Source organism: Theropithecus gelada, chromosome 19 (assembly GCF_003255815.1).
Source record: "Theropithecus gelada isolate Dixy chromosome 19, Tgel_1.0, whole genome shotgun sequence".
Lineage (NCBI taxonomy): Eukaryota > Metazoa > Chordata > Mammalia > Primates > Cercopithecidae > Theropithecus > Theropithecus gelada.
In genome coordinates, this window is record NC_037687.1 from 32,935,544 (window position 1) to 32,959,104 (window position 23,561).

General features: G+C 42.8%; 1 protein-coding gene across 1 annotated transcript in view; it reads left to right on the forward strand.

Moving 5' to 3' along the window:
* Window positions 1-3,757: 3,757 nt before the first annotated feature.
* NLRP4 (NLR family pyrin domain containing 4) overlaps window positions 3,758-23,561 on the forward strand; it is a 43,392-nt gene continuing 23,588 nt past the window's right edge. Inside the window, exons 1-3 of the mRNA XM_025367675.1 lie at window positions 3,758-4,550; window positions 17,405-17,749; window positions 21,539-23,114. Coding sequence (XP_025223460.1) covers window positions 17,470-17,749; window positions 21,539-23,114 — 1,856 coding nt within the window. The 5' untranslated portion in view covers window positions 3,758-4,550; window positions 17,405-17,469. The remainder of the gene's footprint in view (window positions 4,551-17,404; window positions 17,750-21,538; window positions 23,115-23,561) is intronic.

The following is a 23,561-nucleotide window of genomic DNA, read 5'->3' on the forward strand; positions in this document are numbered from 1 at the left end:
CTTGGCTGGTCGAAAGCAAACAAGCCAGGAAACGGGAAGAAAAAGGCAGTGCCTGCCCTGTGATTAGCCAGCTGATTCCTCTCCTGATTGGCCGAGGTGGGTTCTTGATGACCTTCACGATGGAGGGGGAATACTCCTGCACCTGCGTGTTCCTGCCCCAGATGCCCCAGTTGTCTTCCTCCACCCAGGACTGAACAGGGTCTGCTGATTAGAAGACAGAGCAGACCCCGTTTATGATGTTGGAGCTCGCGGGGCATCTGACCAAGAACCTCCAAAACAATTGATTTAGGCAGTGCCGGGGGGAAAGAAGTTCTCCACCGATAATCTCCATTTTGGATAACCATCTCTGCAATAAGCTCCATGAGGGGAATACGCTGTTTAGTCTACACCACCACCTGGCAAGGATCCTTTCAAATCTGAGGGAGGCCATAAATATTTGTGGAATGAATGCAACCAAAGGGATGTTTAACAGGTGATAGAATTTGCAGAGATACTTCCTAGATCCTCCACCCAGGGGGCCCGGCTTGGCGGCCTATTGGAATCACCTGGAGGCCTTTAATGATTGACTGATAACTCACTGCCATGTGCAGGTATCTGCTTTGGTCAGGAGGGAGAATGCTCTGGGTATGACTGATCAATATAACTCCTTATATTGAACAGATTAAAGAAAAACGGGCATCTTCATAGGTACGAAAGGGGAAATATAAAAGAGTCTATATCTCTTCATGCTTTTAGATGTATCTTTGTAAATTAGGAAATAAAAGAATTTCCTTCACCCAGTAAAGCATTCCAAAGAAGCAAAAGCCACCAAAAATCTCATAATGGATGGGAAAATGATGAAAGCATATCTTTTACAATAAGACGCAAGACAAACATGGCCTCCGTCCCCACTCTTGTTTCAACATAGTGCACCTGTTCACTGGGGCATGAAAACGGATCTGAAAGAAAGAGGTGAAATTATCATATTGGAGATAATTTGAATATCCCTGCAAACTCTCTCCCCTTAAATCTATTGATAAATGGTTAGGATTCAAAGCAGATTTGGTGAATATAAATCAACATACAAATCTGATTGTATTTCTCTAAAAAAAAATAATTGGAATTTAAAATTTTAAAGGATGCCACGTGCAGTTCCAAGAAAAATATAAACTAGAAATAATTCTTATAAGAGATTGTAAACCTTAATGAATGTGATATAGAATGTTACTGCCATATACAAGATCCTTATAAATGAAGGATAACATTACATTCTTGTACAGGAATTATTATTAAGAAGATATCAATATGCTCCCAAATAGACCTTTATATTCAGGAAAACAATAAAATCCCAATAGAAATTTTCATATCAAAATATAATTCTGAAATGTATGTGGAAAATAGAAGGGACTAGTACAAGCCAAGAGATGCCTGAAGAACACAGGTGGGTGGGAGGTGGGAAAGTTGATTGAACTGGATCCACCCTATGAAGATTTAATTAAAAACTATGGTAATTAAGACTTATTGGTTGGCCAGGCACGGTGGCTTATGCCTGTACTCCCAGCACTTTGGGAGGCCGAGGCGGGCGGATCATGAGGTCGAGAGATTGAGACCATCCTGGTTAACATGGTGAAACCCCGTCTCTACTAAAAATGCAAAAATTAGCTGGGCATGGTGGTGGGTGACTGTAGTCCCAGCTACTCAGGAGGCTGAGGTGGGAGGATTACTTGAGCCTGGGAGACGGAGGTTACAGTGAGCCAAGTATGTAACTGCACTCCAGCCTGGGTGACAGAGAGAGACTCCGTCTCAAAAAAAAAAAAAAAAAGATTTATTGGCACATAGATGAGCAAATACATAGTGACACAAAACATAGAACCCAGAAACAAATGTAGACAAATATGAAAAGATGGTTTATAACAGATTTCTGGGCAGTAGAGTAGGTGAACCATTCATTAAAAGGAGCTGGTGCCATTTGTATTTAAATGACAAAAAAAAAAAAAAAAAAGGATCCCTTCTCCCTACCTTAGGGAAAAGTCATGACAAGTGACTTAATATTTCTGTGTGAAATTCAAAACTGGATCCTATTTTAAAAGACAATATCAGATATCTTCATGAGTTAGAGCAGGGAATGATTTTGTTAACAAGGCCCTCACAGTTATAAAACATAAAGTACATGTTGATCAATTTGATTTCATTTAAAATAAAAGCTGTTCAGTGAATGTTTCTTACATAACGAAAGCTACAAACCACAAACTGGGAGGAGATATATGAAAACACATAGTTGACCACGCTGCTGTTTCAGAATCTGTCAAGCACTTCTTCACGCAAATGAAAACAGAAAACAACCAATAGAAATATAAGGAAAACAACCAATAGAAATATAAGGAAAACAACGAAAAGGTATTTCACCAAAGAGGCAACAAACGGCTCACAAACATGAGAAAAATGCTCATGTGTATTAATAACCACATAAAAGCAAATGAAAACAATAAAATACTTTTTCCAACCAATATTTGGGGACTACTTTAAAATGTCGACAACATCGGGAGTAGGCAGTGAGGTGCAGCTGTGGGGATATTCACCTGGGCCTGATGCTAATATAATTGGTGAAACCACGTGTGAAGAGGCAACTGAAGTCACCTGTGCCTCAGGGACCCAGCCATTCCACTCAGGTAGTCCAAGAGTCCCGTGGGCTCACGGATGCGTGCAGGAAGGTTCAAAACAGCCTTGCTCATATTGGCAAAAACTGAGAAACAAGCCAACCATCTATCAGTGACAGAATGCGTCATGAAATGGTGACCTATTCATACATTTAAATACTGTGAGGCAAGAGCTAGAAACGAACCGCAGCTAAAACAAATTACCATTGATTACTCTCAAAAACAGTCAAAAGAATCAAGTCACCGAATGATACGTTATAATTTGAAAATGAGGAAAACAAACCATATCTCTTAGGGGAAGGTATATCAATGGGAAAAACAAAAAGAAAATCGAAGTGAGTGAAGTTCACTTCACAACTGGAAATTCACTTTGGTGGCAACATCCGAGGGTGGAACGGGTATGCTGTTACGGCTACAGGAGTCTGCAAAGGTCCCCATCATGTCCACTTCTCAATGTAGGTTCTGGACCACGGAGACTTGTGTTATGATTACGGTAATTCCTTAAAGTTTTCATTATGTGTTTCTACACTCCTTGATGTGCATATTTCAAAACCAGGGTCATCACGATCATCGTAACACTGAACTCAGGATTCTTATAAGGAGGAAGTAAAATTGTGATTGTAAAAGGATAGCTCCTAGGACACTGAGGTTTGGTACGAACTCAGAAGATGACTGTAATGATTGTAGGGAAGCTGGAATAGAAGGAAAACCATGCCCAAGGATGAAATGTTGACCTTGTGTCTAAAAAACTTAACACCTGTTCTGCCTATGCAGAAAGAGAGTAGCCGATATCCATTAAGTTCTTCTTGCAGGCCAGGCACAGTGGCTCACGCCTGCAATCCCAGCACTCTGGGAGGCCGAGGCGGGCAGATCACTTGAGGTCAAGAGTTCGAGACCAGCCTGGCCAACATGGTGAAACCCTGTCTCTACTAAAAATACAAAAATTAGCAGGGCGTGGTGGTGGGTGCCTGTAATCCCAGCTGCCAGCAGGCTGAGGCAGGAGAATCTCTTGAACCTGGGAGGTGGAGGTTACAGTGAGCCGAGATGATGCCACTGCACTCCAGCCTGGGCCACAGAGTGAGACCGTATCTAATAATAATAATAATAATTAATAATTTCTTCTTGCATGATAGGTTTAGTTATGCAGAAAGATGTTGTGCCACATGGACATTCTTCAAGGAGTTTAGGATGTAGGAAGGAATTAAGCATTTAAATTATGAACAGAGTCACCTCAACTCTCCAAATGAACCATTTTGGAGAGACCGGAGGAGCATATCTGCAGCCAGGAGGCCTGGGGATCCTAAATAGGGACCTCAGCCTGAAACATGCCTCGCTCTATAGGACACCAGGAGCAAAGGTCTGGAACAGGCCCTCAAGGGGCGGTGGGCGTTTCGCTTCACATATTTTCTGGACCTGTTCATCAAAAGCCCTCCTGAGCCAATGGGAAGGGAGCAATTCATTGGCCAATCAAATGGCACCAGGGATTTTTTCCTCCCGCTTCCAGCCGCCAATCATTAAGACCAGGAAGGCGTGGAGCGGTGAGTCAGCGCGTCGTGCTGGGCTGTGCTTCTCTTCTATCTGCTGATTTCCTTGGTTACTTTGGGTCTTCCTTTTTCTTTCTTCCTTTCCCCCTGTCTCCTTTCTTGCTCCTGATCAATCACAGCCAGGCTTCTCCATCCTGTTTACCCAGCGTTTTCCTTCTCTCCAGTTAGTGGGGTAGAGGAACGCCCTGTATCTATAAGGTGCCTCCCAGTTGAGCCTGAGACCTGGGAGAAGAATGGGGGAGTGCAGGTGGGGGACACTCGTCACGAAGGGAGACCTTGGAGCTTCGAGGGTGGGAATGTTCTTATTAGATTCTTCATCTCTGTTGACACAAACATGTAGGAGAAGCTGGAGGACATAGACAGGGATGAGGTAAGGGGGCCCCTGCCCGTGAACGGTGGGACCCAAGTCCGCTCTGCTCTTGTGAGCTTGCTCTCTGACCTAGGGCAGCAACATCTTTGATACTATAATTCCAGCATGTGATTTAAAAAGAAAATCACACTTTTAGTTGACTCATACTAATTGTGTATATGAGATGCAGAGTGATGTGTTGGTACATGGATACGTATCATTAAATCAGGGTAATTAGCATATCCATCTCCTCATACACGTATCATTTCTTTGTGTTGGAAACATTCAGAATCGTCAGGTGGGAGGAGGGAGAGGGTCAGGAAAAGATAGCTGTGAGGTCCTATTCTTAGTACCTGGGAGACGAAAAAAATCTGTACACCAAACCCCTGTGATACCACTTCACCTATGTAACCGGTGTACATGTGCCCCTGAACCTAAAATAAAAGTTAGAAAAACCCTTGAAAATACACAATAAGATATCATTGACTATATTCAACCTACCGTGCGCCCATTCCTACCCCCAGGTGTAATTTGGTATCCATTAGCCAACCTCTTTTCATCCCCCTTCTCCAATTATGCCATTTGTTTAGACTATGAAATAAACATGTATAGAAAGAATATCTTTCTATATCAATAAAAGTTGGTTTTTACTGTTAAGGGTTGAATTGTGTCCCAACCCTAAAAACACACACACACAAAATCAAAAACAAAAACTAAAGTCCTAACCCCTTCATAGGGTGACAAAATAAGGTTGTTGCAGATGTTATTAGTTAAGATGAGGTCATACTGGAGTGGGTAGGCCCCCCAACTTAATGACAGGTGTCCTTATGAAAATGACCACATGCGGCTGGGCACGGTGGCTCATGCCTGTAACCCCAGCACTTTGGGAGGCCGAGGTGGGTGGATCACCTGAGGTCAGGAGTTCAAGACCAGCCTGGCCAACATGGTGAAACCCTGTCTCTACTGAAAATACAAAAAACAGCTGGGCGTGGTAGCAGGTGCCTGTAATACCAGCTACTCACGAGGCTGAGGCAGGAGAATCGCTTGACCGAGGAGGCGGAGGTTGCAGTGAGCCGAGATTACATAACTGCACTCTAGCCTGGGTAACAGAGCGAGACTCAAAGCCACAAAGCTAGGCACAGTGGCTCACGCCTGCAATGCTAACACTTTGGGAGGCCGAGGTGGGTGGATCACCTGAGGTTGGAGGTTCAAGACCAGCCTGACCAACATGGTGAAATACAAAAAATTAGCCAAGTGTGGTGGCACAACCCTGTCATCTCAGCTACTCGGGAGGCTGAGGCAGGAGGATTGCTTGAACCTGGGAGGTGGAGGTTACAGTGAGCCAAGATTGCACCATTGCACTCCAGCCTGGGCAACAAGAGTGAAACTCTGTCTTAGAGAAAATGGCCACATGAAGATAGAGACAAGCAGAATGGCATGTGACAGAATGGAATTACATAGCTGCAAACCAAGGAATGACACAGATTGCCAGCAAACCACAGAAGCCATGAGAGGCAAGGAAGTGGGGCTCTCCTGGGTTTCAGAGAGAGCACTGCCCTGCCAACACTTTGATTTTGGACATCTCGGCTTCAGAACCATGAGGCAGTAGCTTTCTGTTTTAAGTTACCTAGTTTGTGGTATGTTGTCATGCCAGCCCAAGGAAACTAGTACACTATTAAAAAAAAATGGATGTGATTTTACCCTTAGAGAACAGCTTCGAGAATATATCCTTTACTTAGGATCAGCAAATGTTAAAGGTTTACCTTATTTAGTGTCTCTCTACACTTATGTATTTTTCCTGATCTGTTCAAGATTTGTACACATTGTACAAATTGACACCTAGTATTTTACCCTAAATGCTTCAGGGTTTGTGTTCTAAAAATAAGAAAAGTAAGCTCTTTTGATAACCACACTATATAAAAAACAGGAAATTAATAGTACATTGTCTAATGTACAGACCTTACACTTAATGGACTTTAAAAAATTTTTGTATTTGTTTTCACAAGTGGACTTAACATGCAAATTCTTACACTAAGCCTGTTTTTTGTTTTGTTCTAAGTTCTGGGATACATGTGCTGAATGTGCCAGTTTGTTACATAGGGATACGTGTGCCATGGTGGTTTGCTGCTCCTATCAACTGGTCATCTAAGTTTTAAGCCCTACATGCATTAGGTAGTTGTCCTAATGCTCTCCCTCCCCTTTCCTGCCCCCGCCACAGGCGCCCGTGTGTGATGTTCCCCTCCCTGTGTCCATTTGTGTTCTCATTGTTCAACTCGCACTTATGTGTGAGAACATGTGGTGGTTGGTTTTCTGTTCCTGTGTTAGTTTGCTGAGGATGATGTAAACTTGTTTTCATTATCCAACCTATGCCTCAGTTTGAGACTGTGTGCGTTCGTTCTCTCTCACTTTCCCACACACACACACGTGCTTATGCTCTCTCACATACCCACACCATGCTCTCTCTCTGTTAGATTCTGGAAAAAAATAATTTTTATTTAAATTTTGAAATAATTTGCTGATGAAGACGTTTGAGCCCGAAGTCTTCTCTGGGGAAAGGATTTCACATGTTTTTTGTTGTTGTTGTTGTTGTTGTTTTGAGACGGAGTCTCGCTCTGTCACCCAGGCTGGAGTGCAGTGGCTGGATCTCAGCTCACTGCAAGCTCCGCCTCCCGGGTTCACGCCATTCTCCTGCCTCAGCCTCCTGAGTAGCTGGGACTACAGGCGCCCGCCACCTCGAAGCTTTCACAACTTCACACACAAAAAATAGATGAAAGTTGTCATTTTCTAAGAATTTATATATTTGAAGCAAATATCAGTTTTATTGGCATCAAAATGGTAATAGTCTCTATTTTTGATGTCTGTAGGATACACAATGGTGTCTCTTCTTCTGTTCCTGGTATTTGTTGCTCATGTCTTCTTATTCATCAGACTTGTTGGGGCTTATCCAGTTTGTATTGTGAAAGAATCTACTTTTGACTGAGTCTTGTATTTTAATTTTTATTTCATTGATTTTTTTTCTACTTTCTTTTGCTATGTTTTGCTTTTTAGCTAAATGTATAATTAGCTTATGAATTTACAACCTTCCTCATACCTTTGAAGTAACACATTTTTCTAGGTCCTGATTTAGCTGCATTTCACTCACTTTATATGTAGCATTAAATATTCATTTCAAAACCTTATATTCGATATTTTCTCTTTATTCATAGGTTACTTAGAAGTATGTTTCTTAATTTTGGAATGTCCTTCATTTCATTGTCAATTTCTGACATAAACTGTGATCAGAATATTCTGTGTAACTTATTTGAAATATGTTGAAGCTTGCCCTGAGGATCAGTATATGGCTGACGTTGGTAGATGATTCATCTATCTTAATGTGTTTTTTCCATTTATTGGATGAAAAGGTCTGTGTCCACAAGGTAAAATTTATCCATTGTCTTTAAACCCTTTATTTTCTTTTTAACTTGTTTAATTACTAGAACAAATTTATAAAATATCCTACGATTAGAGACTTGCCTAATTCTCCTTATGGTGCTGACGATTGGGGGGTGTGTATTTGTATACACATATACAAGTATATACATATACACATACACACATATACACATATATACATATACACATATATACATATACACATACATATATACATATACACATACACATATACATGTATACACATATACACATATACACGTATATACATATACACATATACATACACATATACATACACACACATATATACACATATACATATACACATACATATATACATATACACATACACATATACATGTATACACATATACACATATACACGTATATACATATACACATATACATACACATATACATACACACACATATATACACATATACATATACACATACATATATACATATACACATACACATATACATGTATACACATATACACATATACACGTATATACATATACACATATACATACACATATACATACACATACATACACATATACACACATATGCACACATACACACATATACACACATATACACATACACCCACATATACATACATATATACATACATATAAGCGTGTGTGTGTGTATGTGTATATATATATTTTTATTTATTTTGAGATGGAGTCTTGCTCTTTTCTGGGCTGGAGTGCAGTGGTGCGATCTTGGCTGACTGCAGCCTCTGCCTCCCAGGTTCACACCATTCTCCTGCCTCAGCCTCCCGAGTAGCTGGGGTTACAGGTGCCTGCCACCACGCCTGGCTAATTTATTTTTTATTTTTAATTTATTTTGGTATTTTTAGTAGAGACGAGGTTTCACTGTGTTAGCCAGGCTGGTCTAGATCTCCTGACCTCATGATCCGCCCACCTTGGCCTCCCAAAGTGCTGGGATTATAGGCATGAGCCACCGTGCCCCGCTGACCATTGGTGTATTTTAAGGCCATGTTATTGTTGCATGTATGGTTATAATTGTTCTCTCTTCCTGGTAATCTGAGCACTGTGGTTATTATGCAGCATCTAGATTTATCACTAATGTTTTGGCTTGGGGTCTGCTCTTCTGATATTAATATTGTTACAACGGATTTTTTTTTTTTTAACCTGGAATAATTTAATGTCTTTTGCCTCTAATTCAAGTCATGCAATAAATGGAATGGATAGAGTTTGGTGAGTAAGGTTGGTTATAATACCTTATGCATGCATGACATGCTATTTTGTTCAGATTTCCCATTTAAAAATTTTTTTAATTGACACATAATTGTACATATTTATGGGGTACGGTGTGATATTTTGACACATGTATCCATTGTATAATGATCAATTTTGACGTATGTGTCTATTGTATAATGATTATATGTTTCTTGAGACATTTATCATTTCTTTGTGGTGATACTCAAAATCTTCCAGCTATCTTGAAATATCCGCCACACTGTTACTTGCTTTAGTTACCCTCATGTGTAAGAGAACGCTAGAACCTGCTCTTTCTAACCGTCAGTGTGCCTGTTGACCAGTCGCTCCTGGTCTCCCCCTACTCTCCCATCCCTTCCCCAGCCTCTAGTAACCGCTATTCTACTCTCTACTTCTATAAGTTCTTTTTGGATGCCCCACATAAATGAGATCATATGATAGTTTTCTTTCTGTGCCTGCCTTATTTTACCTCATGTCCTCCACGTTCATCCCGGTTGCCACAAATGGCAAGATTTCATTATTTTTTATGGCTAGTATTCCACTGAGTCTATAAACCACATTTTCTTTATGCATTCATTTATTGACGGGCACTTAGGCTGCTTCTATATCTTGGTTATTAGTGATAGTGCTGCAGCCCGGGCGCGGTGTCTCACGCCTGTAATCCCAGCACTTTGGGAGGCCGAGGTGGGTGGATCACCAGGTCAGGAGATCGAGACCATCCTGGCTAACACGGTGAAACCCTGTCTCTACTAAAAATACAAAAAAAGGAAAAAAGCCAGGCGTGGTGGCGGGTGTCTGTAGTCCCAGCTACTTGGGAGGCTGAGGCAGGAGAATGGTGTGAACCTGGGAAGTGGAGCTTGCAGTGAGCCGAGATCGAGCCACTGCACTCCAGCCTGGGTGACAGAGCGAGACTCCGTCTCAGAAAAAAAAAAAAAAAAAAAAAAAAAGTGCTGCAATAGACGTGGGAGTACAGATATCTCTTTGACGTCTGAATTTCCCTTTTTAAAGATATATATACCCAGCAGTGGAATTACTGGGTTATATGGTAGTTCTATTCTTAATTTTTTGAGAAATTTCCATACCGTTTTCCACAGTGGTTCTGCTAATTTACATTCCTACCAGTGGAATGTGAGAGTTGCCTTTTCTCTGCATCTTTGCCAACATTTGTTATTATTATTATTTTTTTAGTAATAGCCATTCTACCCGGGGTGAGCCAGATTTTTTTAGGTTCAAACTTGCATGTTGTTTAGTCTTTCAACTTTTGTTTTTTTGTTCTTAGTTACCTCTTTAAAGAGCAAGTATTTGGTTTTTGTATTTAGTCTCACCAGCTTTGCCTCTGTACCATTGAGGCAATTATTTTGTGTAATTACTAATAAGAGTTTAAATCAACCATCCCTTTTTTATTTCCCCTATATGTTCTAGGTTCCTATTTCTGTCTTTCTTTGTTATTTTTTGGATTAGTTTGACATTTTTCCTCTTTATCTACTTCGGCAGGCAAACTTTTTTATGGTTATATCAGAATTCTATCAGTGGGCTTATCAGAATTTCATATCAAAGTTTTACTTCTGTCACCTTCCCGGAGAAGAACATTAGATCTCTTGATGTCCTTTTTCTCTCTTTTTTTTTGATTTACGTGCCAGCTGTGATAAATTTTAATTCTATTTTCTGTCTCACAAGACTGACTCTATAAAGCAACTTTTCTTCGAATTCGCTGTGGCATCTCTTAATTTTCACCTGGAATAATTTTCCTTCTCTCCAGTGGTCAATTTTCAGAATTTCCTAGAGTGTAAGTCCTCTGTTGGAAAATTTGTCATTTATCTGCAAATGCCTGTTTTTACTTTATTTTTGAGACAGAGTCTCACTCTGTTGCCCAGGCTGGAGTGCAGTGGTGTGATCTCGGCTCACTGCAACCTCCGCCTCCCGGGTTCAAGCGATTCTCCTACCTCAGCCTCCCGAGTAGCTGGGACTACAGGCACCCGCCACCGCGCCTGGCTAATTTTTTGTATTTTTAGCAGAGACGGGGTTTCACTGTGTTAGCCAGGATGGTCTCAATCTCCTGACCTCGTGATCCACCCGCTTCGGCCTCCCAAAGTGCTGGGATTACAGGCGTAAACCACTGCGCCTGGTCTTATTTCTTAAAGATTATTTTAGTCTGGTTAGACTTGAGTCAGCAGCTCAAGGTGTTTTGGGCACCTTCTATGGTTTGCTGCTTTAGTTTCTTCTTTCTGTAGTATCTGATAGGTCAGCTGTCAACATAATGGCACAACCTTTCGAACAAATTATTGCCCTCCCCTTGCCTTAACCTCACTCTGGAATGCTTTCAAAATTTTCCCTTTTGTCTAATTTCTTTGTGTTCTAATGTCATTAAGTTTCCCTGTAATGTGTCTAGGTGTGGGTTTGTTATTTATACTCTTGGACTTTACTGGGCTTCTTAATTAGTAGATTGATTTTTTTTTTAATTGGTTCATAGAAACATCCAGGTCAGGCACAGTAGCTCATGCCTGTAATCCCAGCACTTTGGGAGGCAGAGGCGGGTGGATCACCTGAGGTCAGATGTTCGAGACCAGCCTGGCCAACATGGTGAAACCCCGTCTCTACTAAAAATACAAAAAAATTAGCTGGGCGTGGTGGCGGGCACCTGTGATTCCAGCGACTCGGGAGGCTGAGGCAGGAGAATCACTTGAACCTGGGAGGTGGAGGTTGCAGTGAGCTAAGATTGTGCCACTGCATTCCAGCCTGGGCAACAAGAGTGAAACTGTCTCAATTGAAAAAAAGTTATAAAAAGAAGCATCCTAGTAGCAATCTTACATTAGGTTGGTGCAAAAGTAATTGCAGTTTTTGCATCATTTTTCCTGGCAAAAACCACAATTACTTTTGCATCAACCTAATAAAACATACTACATCTGGTCCACAGTCTCTTTTCTCCTTTTGGGGAGCCAGTAACAAGTGTTAGCCCTTTTCATCGTCAGTCCCTTGTCCTCTTTTGTGATTTTAGTCTTTTTTCTCTAATTCTCCTTGGATGACTTTACTTGTCTTCTAGAGACCACTAATTATCTCTGTCGAATCTGATACTAACACATTGTATTAGCTTCCTGGGACTGCCATAACAATGTACCACAAAACAGACAGCTTATGCAACACAAACTTACTGTCTCACAGTTCTGAAGGCTAGTAAGTCCAAAATCAAGGTGTTGGCAGCTGTAATTCCTTCTGAAGACTGTGAGGGAGAATCAGTTTCATTCCTCTCTATTAACTTCCACTTGCTTTACGTGTGCTTTGGTTAGTAAGTGGCATTTTCCCTGTGGCATGATATCCTCTTCCCTCTATTCATATGTGTCCAGATTTTCCCCTTTTTTATTTTTATTTTTTGAGATGGAGTCTCACTTTATTGCCCAGACTGGAGTGCAGTGGCGTGATCTCGGCTCACTGCAAGCTCCACCTCCTGGGTTCAAGTGATTCTCCTGCTTCAGCCTCCCGAGTAACTGGGATTACAGGTGCGTACCACCACTTGGCTAATTTTTGTATTTGTAGTAGAGACAAGATTTCACCATGTTGGCCAGGGTGGTCTCGAATTCCTGACCTCAGGTGATTCGCCCACCTCGGCCTCCCAAAGTGCTGGGGTTACAGGTGTGAGCCACTGCGCCCGGCCAGATTATCCCCCTTCAATGAGGTCACCAATCATATTGGACTGGGGGCCCACCCTGCTTTAGTATGACCTCATCTTACATGTTCCAGGACAGCTAATTACATCTACGAGGATGCTATTTCCAAACAACCCCAGAGTTCAGTTGCACTTGATGACCTCCAGTGTGGCTCATTGTATCTACAAGGATGCTGTTTTCAAAAACGTCATACTTCAGCATGTAACTTTTGCAGGGGGACACACATTGGATGCAGAGAAGATTCCCTGGGGATTTTTGTGGTGGTAGTGGTGGTAGAGGAGTGTGTGTGTGTGTGTTTGGGGGAATATTGAAAGTTCGATCTGTAGCAAATCTGAATGCAGTCTTTCCCTTCACTTTCAGAGGATCTCTTCCCAGAGCAGGAGGTATCAATATTTCAGCCTGTGGCAAGAGGCTAAACTCTGATCTTGACGCTGTCTCTACATCAAGAAAAGTCCAGCTCTCGTTGCCTGCTTCTCCAAGACGGTTTCAGAGCAAAGCACCAGCAATGTTCTTGCCCAAAGTCATTCTTTAAGTCAGTGGGTTTCAAACTTGGGCATGTGTCAGAATCAACTGAAGGTGTAACAAGTGGCTCTGCCCTACCCTCAGCATTTAGTATGTCTCGGGAAGGAACTGGGGATTTCCAAAGCAAGTTGCCAGTTGGTGCTGATGTTGCTTGGAGAAGCATTGCCTTAGGCCTTGCTCAGTGGTGGCCTCAGGACTCAGATACATGTTCCTACAATTAAGATTTTACTAAAAGTAGGCTTTTAAAAACTATTGGCCAAAGCACCCAGAGCAGAAGCCATGAAGGTCACCTTTCCATCATCGTATTCTCATTCCGAATACTGCTTAATAATTTTCCCTAATTTTTGTGGGGGTTTTTTGTTTGTTTCTCTGGGACAGTCTCATTCTATCGTCCAGGCTGGAGTGCAGTGGCATGATCTCAGCTCACTGCAACCCCCACCTCTCAGGTTCAAGCGATTCTTGTGCCTCAGCCTCCCAAGTAGCTGGAACTACAGGTGCCCGGCTACTTTTCTCTAATTTTTGGATCTTAGATGTTATTAAATTGTTTTTTAAAGATTTTCTCCAAATTTACCTAGGTTATTCGGGGCAACATTCTGCCTAATGACCACCCATGAATAAAACAGTTTTATTTTTATTTTCCACTGTATAACTTAAGTCTTTTATTGACTTTACTACTGATCTCTAATTTCATTGCCTTTAAGACAAAAATGACCTCGCTACTGTTGGCTTTTTCTTTTTGAATTATGATTTGCTTTACAGCTCAGAGCATAATTGTCATGAATGTTCCATGTATGCTTGAAAAGAATGTGCTCTTGTTTGTATAAATATCCATAAGAAAATGCGTTGTTTTTTGTTTTTTTTTTTTTTTTGAGACAGAGTCTTGCTCTGTCGCCCAGACTGGAGCGCAGTGGCGCAATCTCAGCTCACTGCAAGCTCCGCCTCCAAGGTTCATGCCATTCTTCTGCCTCAGCCTCCTGAGTAGCTGGGACTGCAGGCTCCCGCCACCACACCCGGCTAATTTTTTGTATTTTTTGTAGAGATGGGGTTTCACCGTGTTAGCCAGGATGGTCTTGATCTCCTGACCTCATGATCTGCCCACCTCGGCCTCCCAAAGTGCTGAGATTACAGGTGTGAGCCTCCGCGCCTGGTCCAGTGTGTTGATTTTTTATATATCTAATATCAGTAACTATTTGCCCTATGTTTTTAGTATCTTTTAAAATTTTAGACTTGTTTTAGACACAGAAAAGTTTGCAAAAATAGTGCAGAGAGTTCCCATAAATCCTGTGCCATGTTTCTCTTGTAACCACTTTCATTACCATGGTACATTTGTCATAACTAATAAACTAGTATTAATAGATTATTAACTAAAGATTATTTCTTCAGATTTCCCCCCTTTTTACCTAATATCTTTTTTTTTTTTTTTTTTTTAAAGACAAAATTCTTGCTCTGTTACCCAGGCTGGAGTGCAATGGTGCGATCTCAGCTCACTGCAACCTCTGCCTTCCAGGTTCAAATGATTCTCCTGCCTCAGCCTCCCAAGTAGCTGGAATTATAGGCGCCCACCACCATGCCCAGCAAATTTTTACATTTTTAGTGGAGACAGGGTTTTACCATGTTGGTCAGGCTGGTCTCGAACTCCTGACCTCGTGATCCACCTGCCTCAGCCTCCCAAAGTGCTGGGATTACAGGCGTGAGCCGCCACACTCAGCCCCTAATATCCTTTTGATGTGCCTGGACCTCATCTAGGATCCCCCATTAGGTTTCGTTGCTGTGTCTCCATTGAGTTCTCTAAACTAGGACCACTCTCAGGATTTACTTGTTTTCAGTGATCTTGAAAGCTTTGAGAAGCACTGGTCAGGTATTTGTGGGACATCCTTCATATTGGGTCTGTGTGGTGTTTCTCATTGCGAGACTGGGGCTTTGGGGAGGAAGACCATGGAGGAAAGGTGCCCTTCTCATCATATCATATGCTATCACTACCACTTCCTACCCATGTTGGCCTTGATCTCCTAGCTTAGGTGTCTGGCTGGTTTCTCCACTCTGAAGTTACTCCCTACCCCCCTTTTTATGCTATGCTATGCTATGCTGTTTACTGAGACAGAGTCTGGCTCTGTTGCCAGGCTGGAGTGCAGTGGTGTGATCTCAGCTCACTGCAACCTCTGCCTCCTGGGTTCAAGTGATTCCCTTGCCTCAGCCTCCCAAGTAGCTGGGACTACAGGTGCACACCACCACACCCGGCTAATTTTTTGTATTTTAGTAGAGATGGGGTTTCGCCATGTTGGCCGAGATGGTCTCGATCTCCTGAATTCCAGATCCACCTGCCTCGGCCTCCCAAAGTGCTAGGATTACAGGAGTGAGCCACTGCGCCCGGCTATACTATATTGTTTACAAAGTCTCTATGTACAACCCACATGATGTGGTTTGGCTGTATGTCCCCACCCAAATCTCATCTTGAATTGTAGCTCCCATAATTCCCAGGTGCTGTGGGAGGGACCAACTGGGAGATCATTGAATCATGGTGGTTTCCCCCATACCATTCTCATAATAGTGAATAAGTCTCATGAGACCTGATGGTTTTATAAGGGGAAACCCCTGTCGTTTGGTCCTCTCTCTTGTCTGCCGCCATGTAAGGTGTGCCTTTTGCCTTCTGCCATGATTGTGAGGCCTCCCCAGCCACATGGAACTGTGGGTCCATTCAACTACTTTTTTCTTTATAAATTACCCAGTCTTGGATTATGTCTTGATCAGCAGCGTGAGAACAGACGAATACACCACACTTGAGAGGTGGGGAGTTATACCGCATCTCCTTAAAGGGGAAGAATCCATCCAGCTAAGTTACTTGGAATTCTTCTTGCTCAAGTGGTTACAGTTTTAGCCATTGGAGGCTCCTTCAGCCTGCGCTGGGTTTCTTTTGTTAGGAAGCGGTCTTAGAAACCGAGATCTGATCTGGACCCTGGGTGTATCAATTGCCACTAGGGCATCTGTTATACTTCCAGGCCTTTGCATGAGTGTGACCATAACAAAGTACCGTAGATAAGACTAGACTTCCAGGGATCATTTCTCTAGGTCACTACAAAATACTGCAGACTGGATGGATTACCAACAAATTTATTTCCTCTCGTTCTGAAGGCTGGAAGTTCAAATCAAGGTCCAGCAGAGTCCGCTCCTGATGAACACTCTGGATTGTACACGGCTGCCTTCTGTGTCCCCACGTAATAGAGTCAGAGGAAGAGATGGGGAGAAAGAGAGCTAGGGAGGGACTTCCAGTTGTTCCAGCACCATTTACGGAAGAGACAATTCTCCTTCGTTGTGCCTTTGTCAAAATCAGTTGGCTACATTTGTGGGGCATGCCTTCTCTATTGTTTACTGAGAAAAATGTAATTTCTATATTTACAATGTAATTTCTATATTAAAATGTAAAAATGTAATTTCCCTATTTACAGTGTAATTTCTATATTTAAAAGTAAAAATGTAATTCCCGTAGCTACAGCGTAATTCCCATAGTTACAGTGTAATTCCTGTAGCTACAGTGTAATTCCTGTAGTTACAGTGTAATTCCCGTAGCTACAGTGTAATTCCCGTAGCTACAGTGTAATTCCCGTAGCTACAGTGTAATTCCTGTAGCTACAGTGTAATTCCCGTAGCTACAGTGTAATTCCCGTAGCTACAGTGTAATTCCCGTAGCTACAGTGTAATTCCCGTAGCTACAGTGTAATTCCTGTAGCTACAGTGTGATTTCTAAAAATGTAAAGTCTATATTTGCCTGGTTATTGAGGCTATGTCAGGTGACTGTAGTATTCTCGTATCTTCTAGATTATTGTGTCTGATTCCCCCATCTGTTATTGAGACTTTGCATGACCATTTCAATGAAAAGGTGAAATGAACCTAATAACTTTCTGCCTTCATCACCATGCCCCCAATACTAGCAAGATACTATATAAGAAAATGGTAATCTTGATCCATTTATTTTTAATAATTTGGCACTATCCTGAATTTTCCACAGGTTTTATTTATTTGTTGTTCCTGGTCACTGTCTCTTTGAGGATTGGTATCTCTGCTCCGGACAAGATGGCGGCCTCTTTCTTCTCTGATTTTGGTCTTATGTGGTATCTGGAGGAGCTCAAAAAGGAGGAGTTCAGGAAATTTAAGGAATATCTCAAGCAAATGACTTTGCATCTTGAACTCAAGCAGATTCCCTGGACTGAGGTCAAAAAAGCATCCCGGGAAGAACTTGCAAACCTCTTGATCAAGCACTATGAAGAGCAACAAGCTTGGAACATAACCTTAAGAATCTTTCAAAAGATGGATAGAAAGGATCTCTGCATGAAGGTCATGAGGGAGAGAACAGGTGAGGGGGTTTGGGAAGAGGGTCAAGGCTTCTTATAATGACTATGTCCTAATTTTGGTAAATGGTCTCTGCCTGTCTACAACAGGACCAGAATGTGCTATGGGAAAATATTAGTCAGTTTTTCTTTTTTTTTGTTTTTGTTTTTGTTTTTGTAGATGGAGTCTCACTTTGTTGCTCAGACTGGAGTGCAGTGCAGTGGTGCAATCTTGGCTCGCTGCAGCTGCAACCTCCACCTCCCAGGTTCAACCGATTCTCCTGCCTCAGCCTCCTGAGTGGCTGGGATTATAGGCACCTGCCACCATGCCTGGTTAATTTTTGTATTTTTAGTAGAGATGGGGTTTCACCATGTTAGCCAGGCTGGTCTTGAACTCCCGACCTCAGGTGATACACCCACCTTGTCCTCCCAAAGTGCTGAGATTACAGGCATGATCCACCACACCCAGCCTGAAAATATTGTCCTTATAGGCAGGAAATGGTCTCTTAGACCTGGTGGTTATATGTGGGTAAAATGTCGGTGGCTATTATGTCCTAACCTGTATTGTACCTTTATCTGGGTCACCAGTGATTTTTTACCCTAAGCTGAGAGCTTGCAGCCAAGCCAGAAACTCTCTGAGGTGAAGTTGTAGCATAGGAACTATGCACTTGACTTATTTGCAAGAGCAGCCAACACCTGCGGCAGAGGACACAGTGAACTGAGGCTGACTGTTGTAGTCGTGCGTTTAGCCAAAGTTCACATCAGAAAAGCTATGATCTATAAGCAGTGTGGCTTTTAGAGTCACATTTATATTTATCCTGGCATAAGGTGTTAACCGTGACTTTGCACATTTGCGACATCAATGGCAGGAGATAGCTCTTTCGACTTCACTGCTGAATTGTTTCTCTTTGTCGTTCAGTGTTTTACTGTGAAGTGCCTGGATGTGGTTTTGTTTTCATCCCAACTGGGATTCTTTAATATTCTTGCAACTGAGATTCAGTAACTTTCTTCAGTTCTCAATTTCAGCCATTGTCTGTGTATTCCATTCTTCTGTTTTTTCTTCTGGGGACTCCAGTTACACCTACTGGACTTTCTTGTTTGTTCGAGATAGGGTCTGGCTCTGTCACCCAGGGTGGAGTGCAGTGGCGTCATCACGACTCCCAGCAACCTCAACTTCCTGGGCTCAAATGACCTCCCACTGCAGCCTCCCAAGTAGCTGGGACTACAGGCGTGTGCCACCATGCTTGGCTAATTGCACACCTGGCTAACTTTTATAAAAAATTTTGTAGAGACGAACTCTCACTATATTGCCCAGGCTGGTCTCAAACTCCTGGGCTCAAATGATCCTCCTGCCTTGGCCTCCCAAAGTGCTGGGATTACATGCATGAGCCACCATGCTGTCCTAGACTCTTTATTATTATTATTATTATTTTTACAGAGTATCACTCTGTTGCCCAGGCTGGTGTGAAGTGGTGTGATCTTGGCTCCCTGCAATCTCCGCCTCCTAGGTTCAAGCGATTCTCCTGCCTCAGCCTCCTGAGTAGCTGGGATTACAGACACCCACCACCATGCCCAGCTAATTTTTTTGTATTTTATTAGAGACAGGGTTTCCCCATGTTGACCAGGCTGGTCTTGAACTCCTGACCTCAGGTGATCTGTCCACCTCAGCCTCCCAAAGTATTGGGATTACAGGCATGAGCCACCGTGCCTGGCCTTGATTTCTTAAATTTAGTTCACATGTTTTATTTATGCAGTTTGCCTTTTCACATACTTCCGTTTTTTCTCAATATTTATTCCATGTTCTATTTTATTGAGCATTTTAAATTACTTTAAAATCTGCCTGAAGATTTTAACATTTATAGGTCTCTTTCTACTGTTTCTTTTTATCTGGTCATACAGTCTCCTAGTATATATGGTAATTTTGAGTGCCAGATTTTGACTATGAGACATTGAAAAGATTGAGGATCTGTAATATCTCATTCCAGTGAAATTGGAATTGGTTCTGGTAGTAGTTGGGGGGAAAGTTCCTTAATAGTGAGGATTAAAATAATTGGTTTGAAATAAGATAATTTGAGAGTTTCCATTTTTGGTGATGCTAGCCTTTCTTGCACATTTTCTTGATTTGGAACATTACTTGGAAAAAATCTTTCCCAGTCCAATTTTTTTTTTTCTTTGAGACGGAGTTTCACTCTTTCACCCAGCCTGGAGTAAAGTAGTGTGATCTTGGCTCACTGCAACCTCATTGAACGCCCCAGGTTCAAGTGATTCTCCTGCCTCAGCCTCTGGAGTAGCTGGGATTATAGGCCTGCACCACCACGCCTGGCTAATTTTTGTATTTTTAGTAGACGTAGGGTTTCACCATGTAGGCCAGGCTGGTCTCGATCTCCCGACCTCAAGTGATCCACCTGCCTCAGCCTCCCAAAGTGCTGGGACTGCAGGCGTGAGCCACTGCCCAGCCAACTACAGCAATTGGAGACAAGGCTTCTGTTACAGAAGAGCCCGGTGTCTGTGTGTTCATGGAAGCTGGCAGCAAAACGGGCAGAAGATATGACTCCACTCCCCTTCTCCTTCCAGTGTCACGAGAGTGAGGGCAAATCGCAGAACTTAATCTGTACCTTGATCTTAGCTACAAGGAGTTGTGGGATGTGTAGGGTTTGGTCACTGTTGTTGCTGGATTTTTTTTTTTTTTTTTTGAGACGGAGCCTCGCTCTGTCACCCAGGCTAGAATGCAGCGGTGCGATCTCAGCTCACTGCAACCTCCGCCTCCCAGGTTCAAGTGATTCTCCTGCCTCAGCCTCCCAAGTAGCTGGGACTACAGGTGCCTGCCACCATGCCTGGCTAACTTTTGTATTTTTAGTAGAGATGGGTTTTCACCATGTTGGCCAGGATGGTCTCGATCTCTTGACTTCATGATCTGCCGACCTCAGCCTTCCAAAGTGCTGGGATTACAGGTGTGAACCACCACACCCAGCCTGTTGTTGGATTTTTTTGCTTGGTTTTTCTTTTGAGAATTCTGCCATCAAAAGAAAGCTCACTGGCATAAAGTTGGAATGGATGCGAGGTGCCATTCTATCCTATCTACTGCACCTTGTCTCTCTTCTAGAGGCAACTGCCTAGGTCAGGTCCTTCTTAGGGAGACTTTCAGATCTAGTCCCTATATGTGAAACCTATATCTGTATCTAAATCCCTTGTTGACACACATGAGTAAATGGAATAGACACTGTCCTGTTATTTATCCATGTGAAGAGATTATTCCATACTTTTAATATCTGTATAATAGTTTGTATAATATCTGTATAGTAGTTTGTATAATATCTGTATAGTAGTTTGTATAATATCATCTGTATAATAGTTCGTGGTTTCCTACTTTCCAGTTATTTTGCTATCATAGTAGCAATGAATACCTGTGAAAATAGAAGTTGTCAAACTTTACATAGTAGCAGTGAATACGTGTGTGTGTGTGTGTGTGTGTGTGTGTGCGTGTGTGTGTGTATTGAAAGAAGTTGTCAACCTTTTTGTGTAGAGGACCACACAGTTTTCCATTTTAGCCTTTGTGGGTCATACAGTCTCTCACAGCTATTTAGCTCTGCTATTCAATCACGAAGGCACCTGTAGACAATACACCCGTGAATGGCGTAGTGAGTTCTCATGAAACTTTATAAGAGCAGACTGACCAGGTTTGGCCTGGGGGCCACAGTGTGTAGACCCCTGGAAAGATACATCCTTAGAAGAAAAAAATTTTCAGGGGCAAAGAATATATACAGGAATGCTTAACTTTGTGTTTTTTTTTTCTCCTCTTGCCCTCATTGACTCAGGATACACACAAACCTATCAAGCTCATGCAAAGCGGAAATTCAGCCGCTTATGGTCCAGCAAGTCTGTCACTGAGATTCACCTGTACTTCCAGGAGGAAGTCAAGCAAGAAGAATGTGAACATTTGGACCACCTTTTTGCTCCCAAGGAAACTGGGAAACAGCCACGTACGGTGATCATTCAAGGACCGCAAGGGATTGGAAAAACGACACTCCTGATGAAGCTGCTGATGGCCTGGTCAGACAACAAGATCTTTCGGGATAGGTTCCTGTACACTTTCTATTTCTGCTGCAGAGAGCTGAGGGAGTTGCCGGCAACGAGCTTGGCTGATCTGATTTCCAGAGAGTGGCCCGACCCCGCTGCTCCTATAACAGAGATCGTGTCTCAGCCGGAGAGACTCTTGTTTGTCATCGACAGCTTCGAAGAGTTGAAGGACGGCTTGAACGAACCCGATTCGGCCCTGTGCGACGACGTGATGGAGAAACGGCCGGTGCAGGTGCTTCTGAGCAGTTTGCTGAGGAAGAAGATGCTCCCAGAGGCCTCCCTGCTCGTGGCCGTCCAACCCGTGTGCCCGAAGGAGCTCCGGGATCGGGTGGCCATCTCAGAAATCTACGAGCCCCGGGGATTCAACGAGAGCGATCGGTTAGTGTATTTCTGCTGTTTCTTTAAAGACCCGAAAAGAGCCATGGAAGCCTTCAGTCTTGTAAGAGAAAGTGAACAACTGTTTTCCATATGCCAAATCCCGCTCCTCTGCTGGATCCTCTGTACCTCTCTGAAGCAAGAGATGCAGAAAGGAAAAGACCTGGCCCTGACCTGCCAGAGCACTACCTCTGTGTACTCCTGTTTCATCTTTAACCTGTTCACACCCGAGGGTGCCGAGGGTCCGACTCCGCAAAGCCAGCGCCAGCTGAAGGCCCTGTGCTCCCTGGCTGCAGAGGGCATGTGGACGGACACGTTTGAGTTTCGTGAAGACGACCTCCGGAGAAATGGGGTTGTTGAGGCTGACATCCCCGCGCTGCTGGGCACCAAGGTTCTCCTGAAGTACGGGGAGCGTGAGAGCTCCTACGTGTTCCTCCACGCGTGTATCCAGGAGTTCTGTGCTGCCTTGTTCTATTTGCTCAGGAGCCACCTTGATCATCCTCACCCAGCTGTGAGAAGTGTACAGGAATTGCTAGTTGCCAATTTTGAAAAAACAAGGAGAGCACATTGGATTTTTCTGGGCTGTTTTCTAACTGGCCTTTTAAATAGACAGGAACAACAGAAACTGGACGCGTTTTTTGGCTTCCAACTGTCCCAAGAGATAAAGCAGCAACTTCACCAGTGCCTGAAGAGCTTAGGGGAGCATGGCGATCCTCTGGGACAGGTGGATTCTTTGGCGATATTTTACTGTCTCTTCGAGATGCAGGATCCTGCCTTTGTAAAGCAGGCAGTGAACCTCCTCCAAAAAGCTGACTTTCATATTATTGACAACGCAGACCTGGTGGTTTCTGCCTACTGCTTAAAATACTGCTCCAGTTTGCGGAAACTCTCTTTCTCCGTTCAAAATGTCTTTAAGAAAGAGGATGAACACAGCTCTACGTGAGTCCGTCCTACGACTTGTTATCTTTTTTCAGAATCTGTCTGTATTTCCCAGTGGGTTTTGCTGATGGAGTGTTTAATATAGGATCATGGTTAGAAACTCCCTTTTTCTATCACAAAATCTCAGCTCACATCTTGGCCCAACCCTTTAGGGGCTCTGTGACTTTGTGAGCCTTGCCCTTCTGTGGCCGCAGTTGGCCCCATTACAGATGTGGGAATAACAACACATGTATTGTGAGGAGTGAATATGAGGACCTGTGTGAAGTGTTTCGCACTTTCTCAAGCATTAGCTGATCAGTGCTATAATTGATATCATTTCCGTAGCACCACACTCATGTGTCTCGACCTCTTAGCTGCAAATTACCTTTGAAAACTTACTGTAAAAAAAAAAACAAAAAAAAAAAAAAAAAACAAAAAAAACATACAGCCCGGGTGTGGTGGCTCATG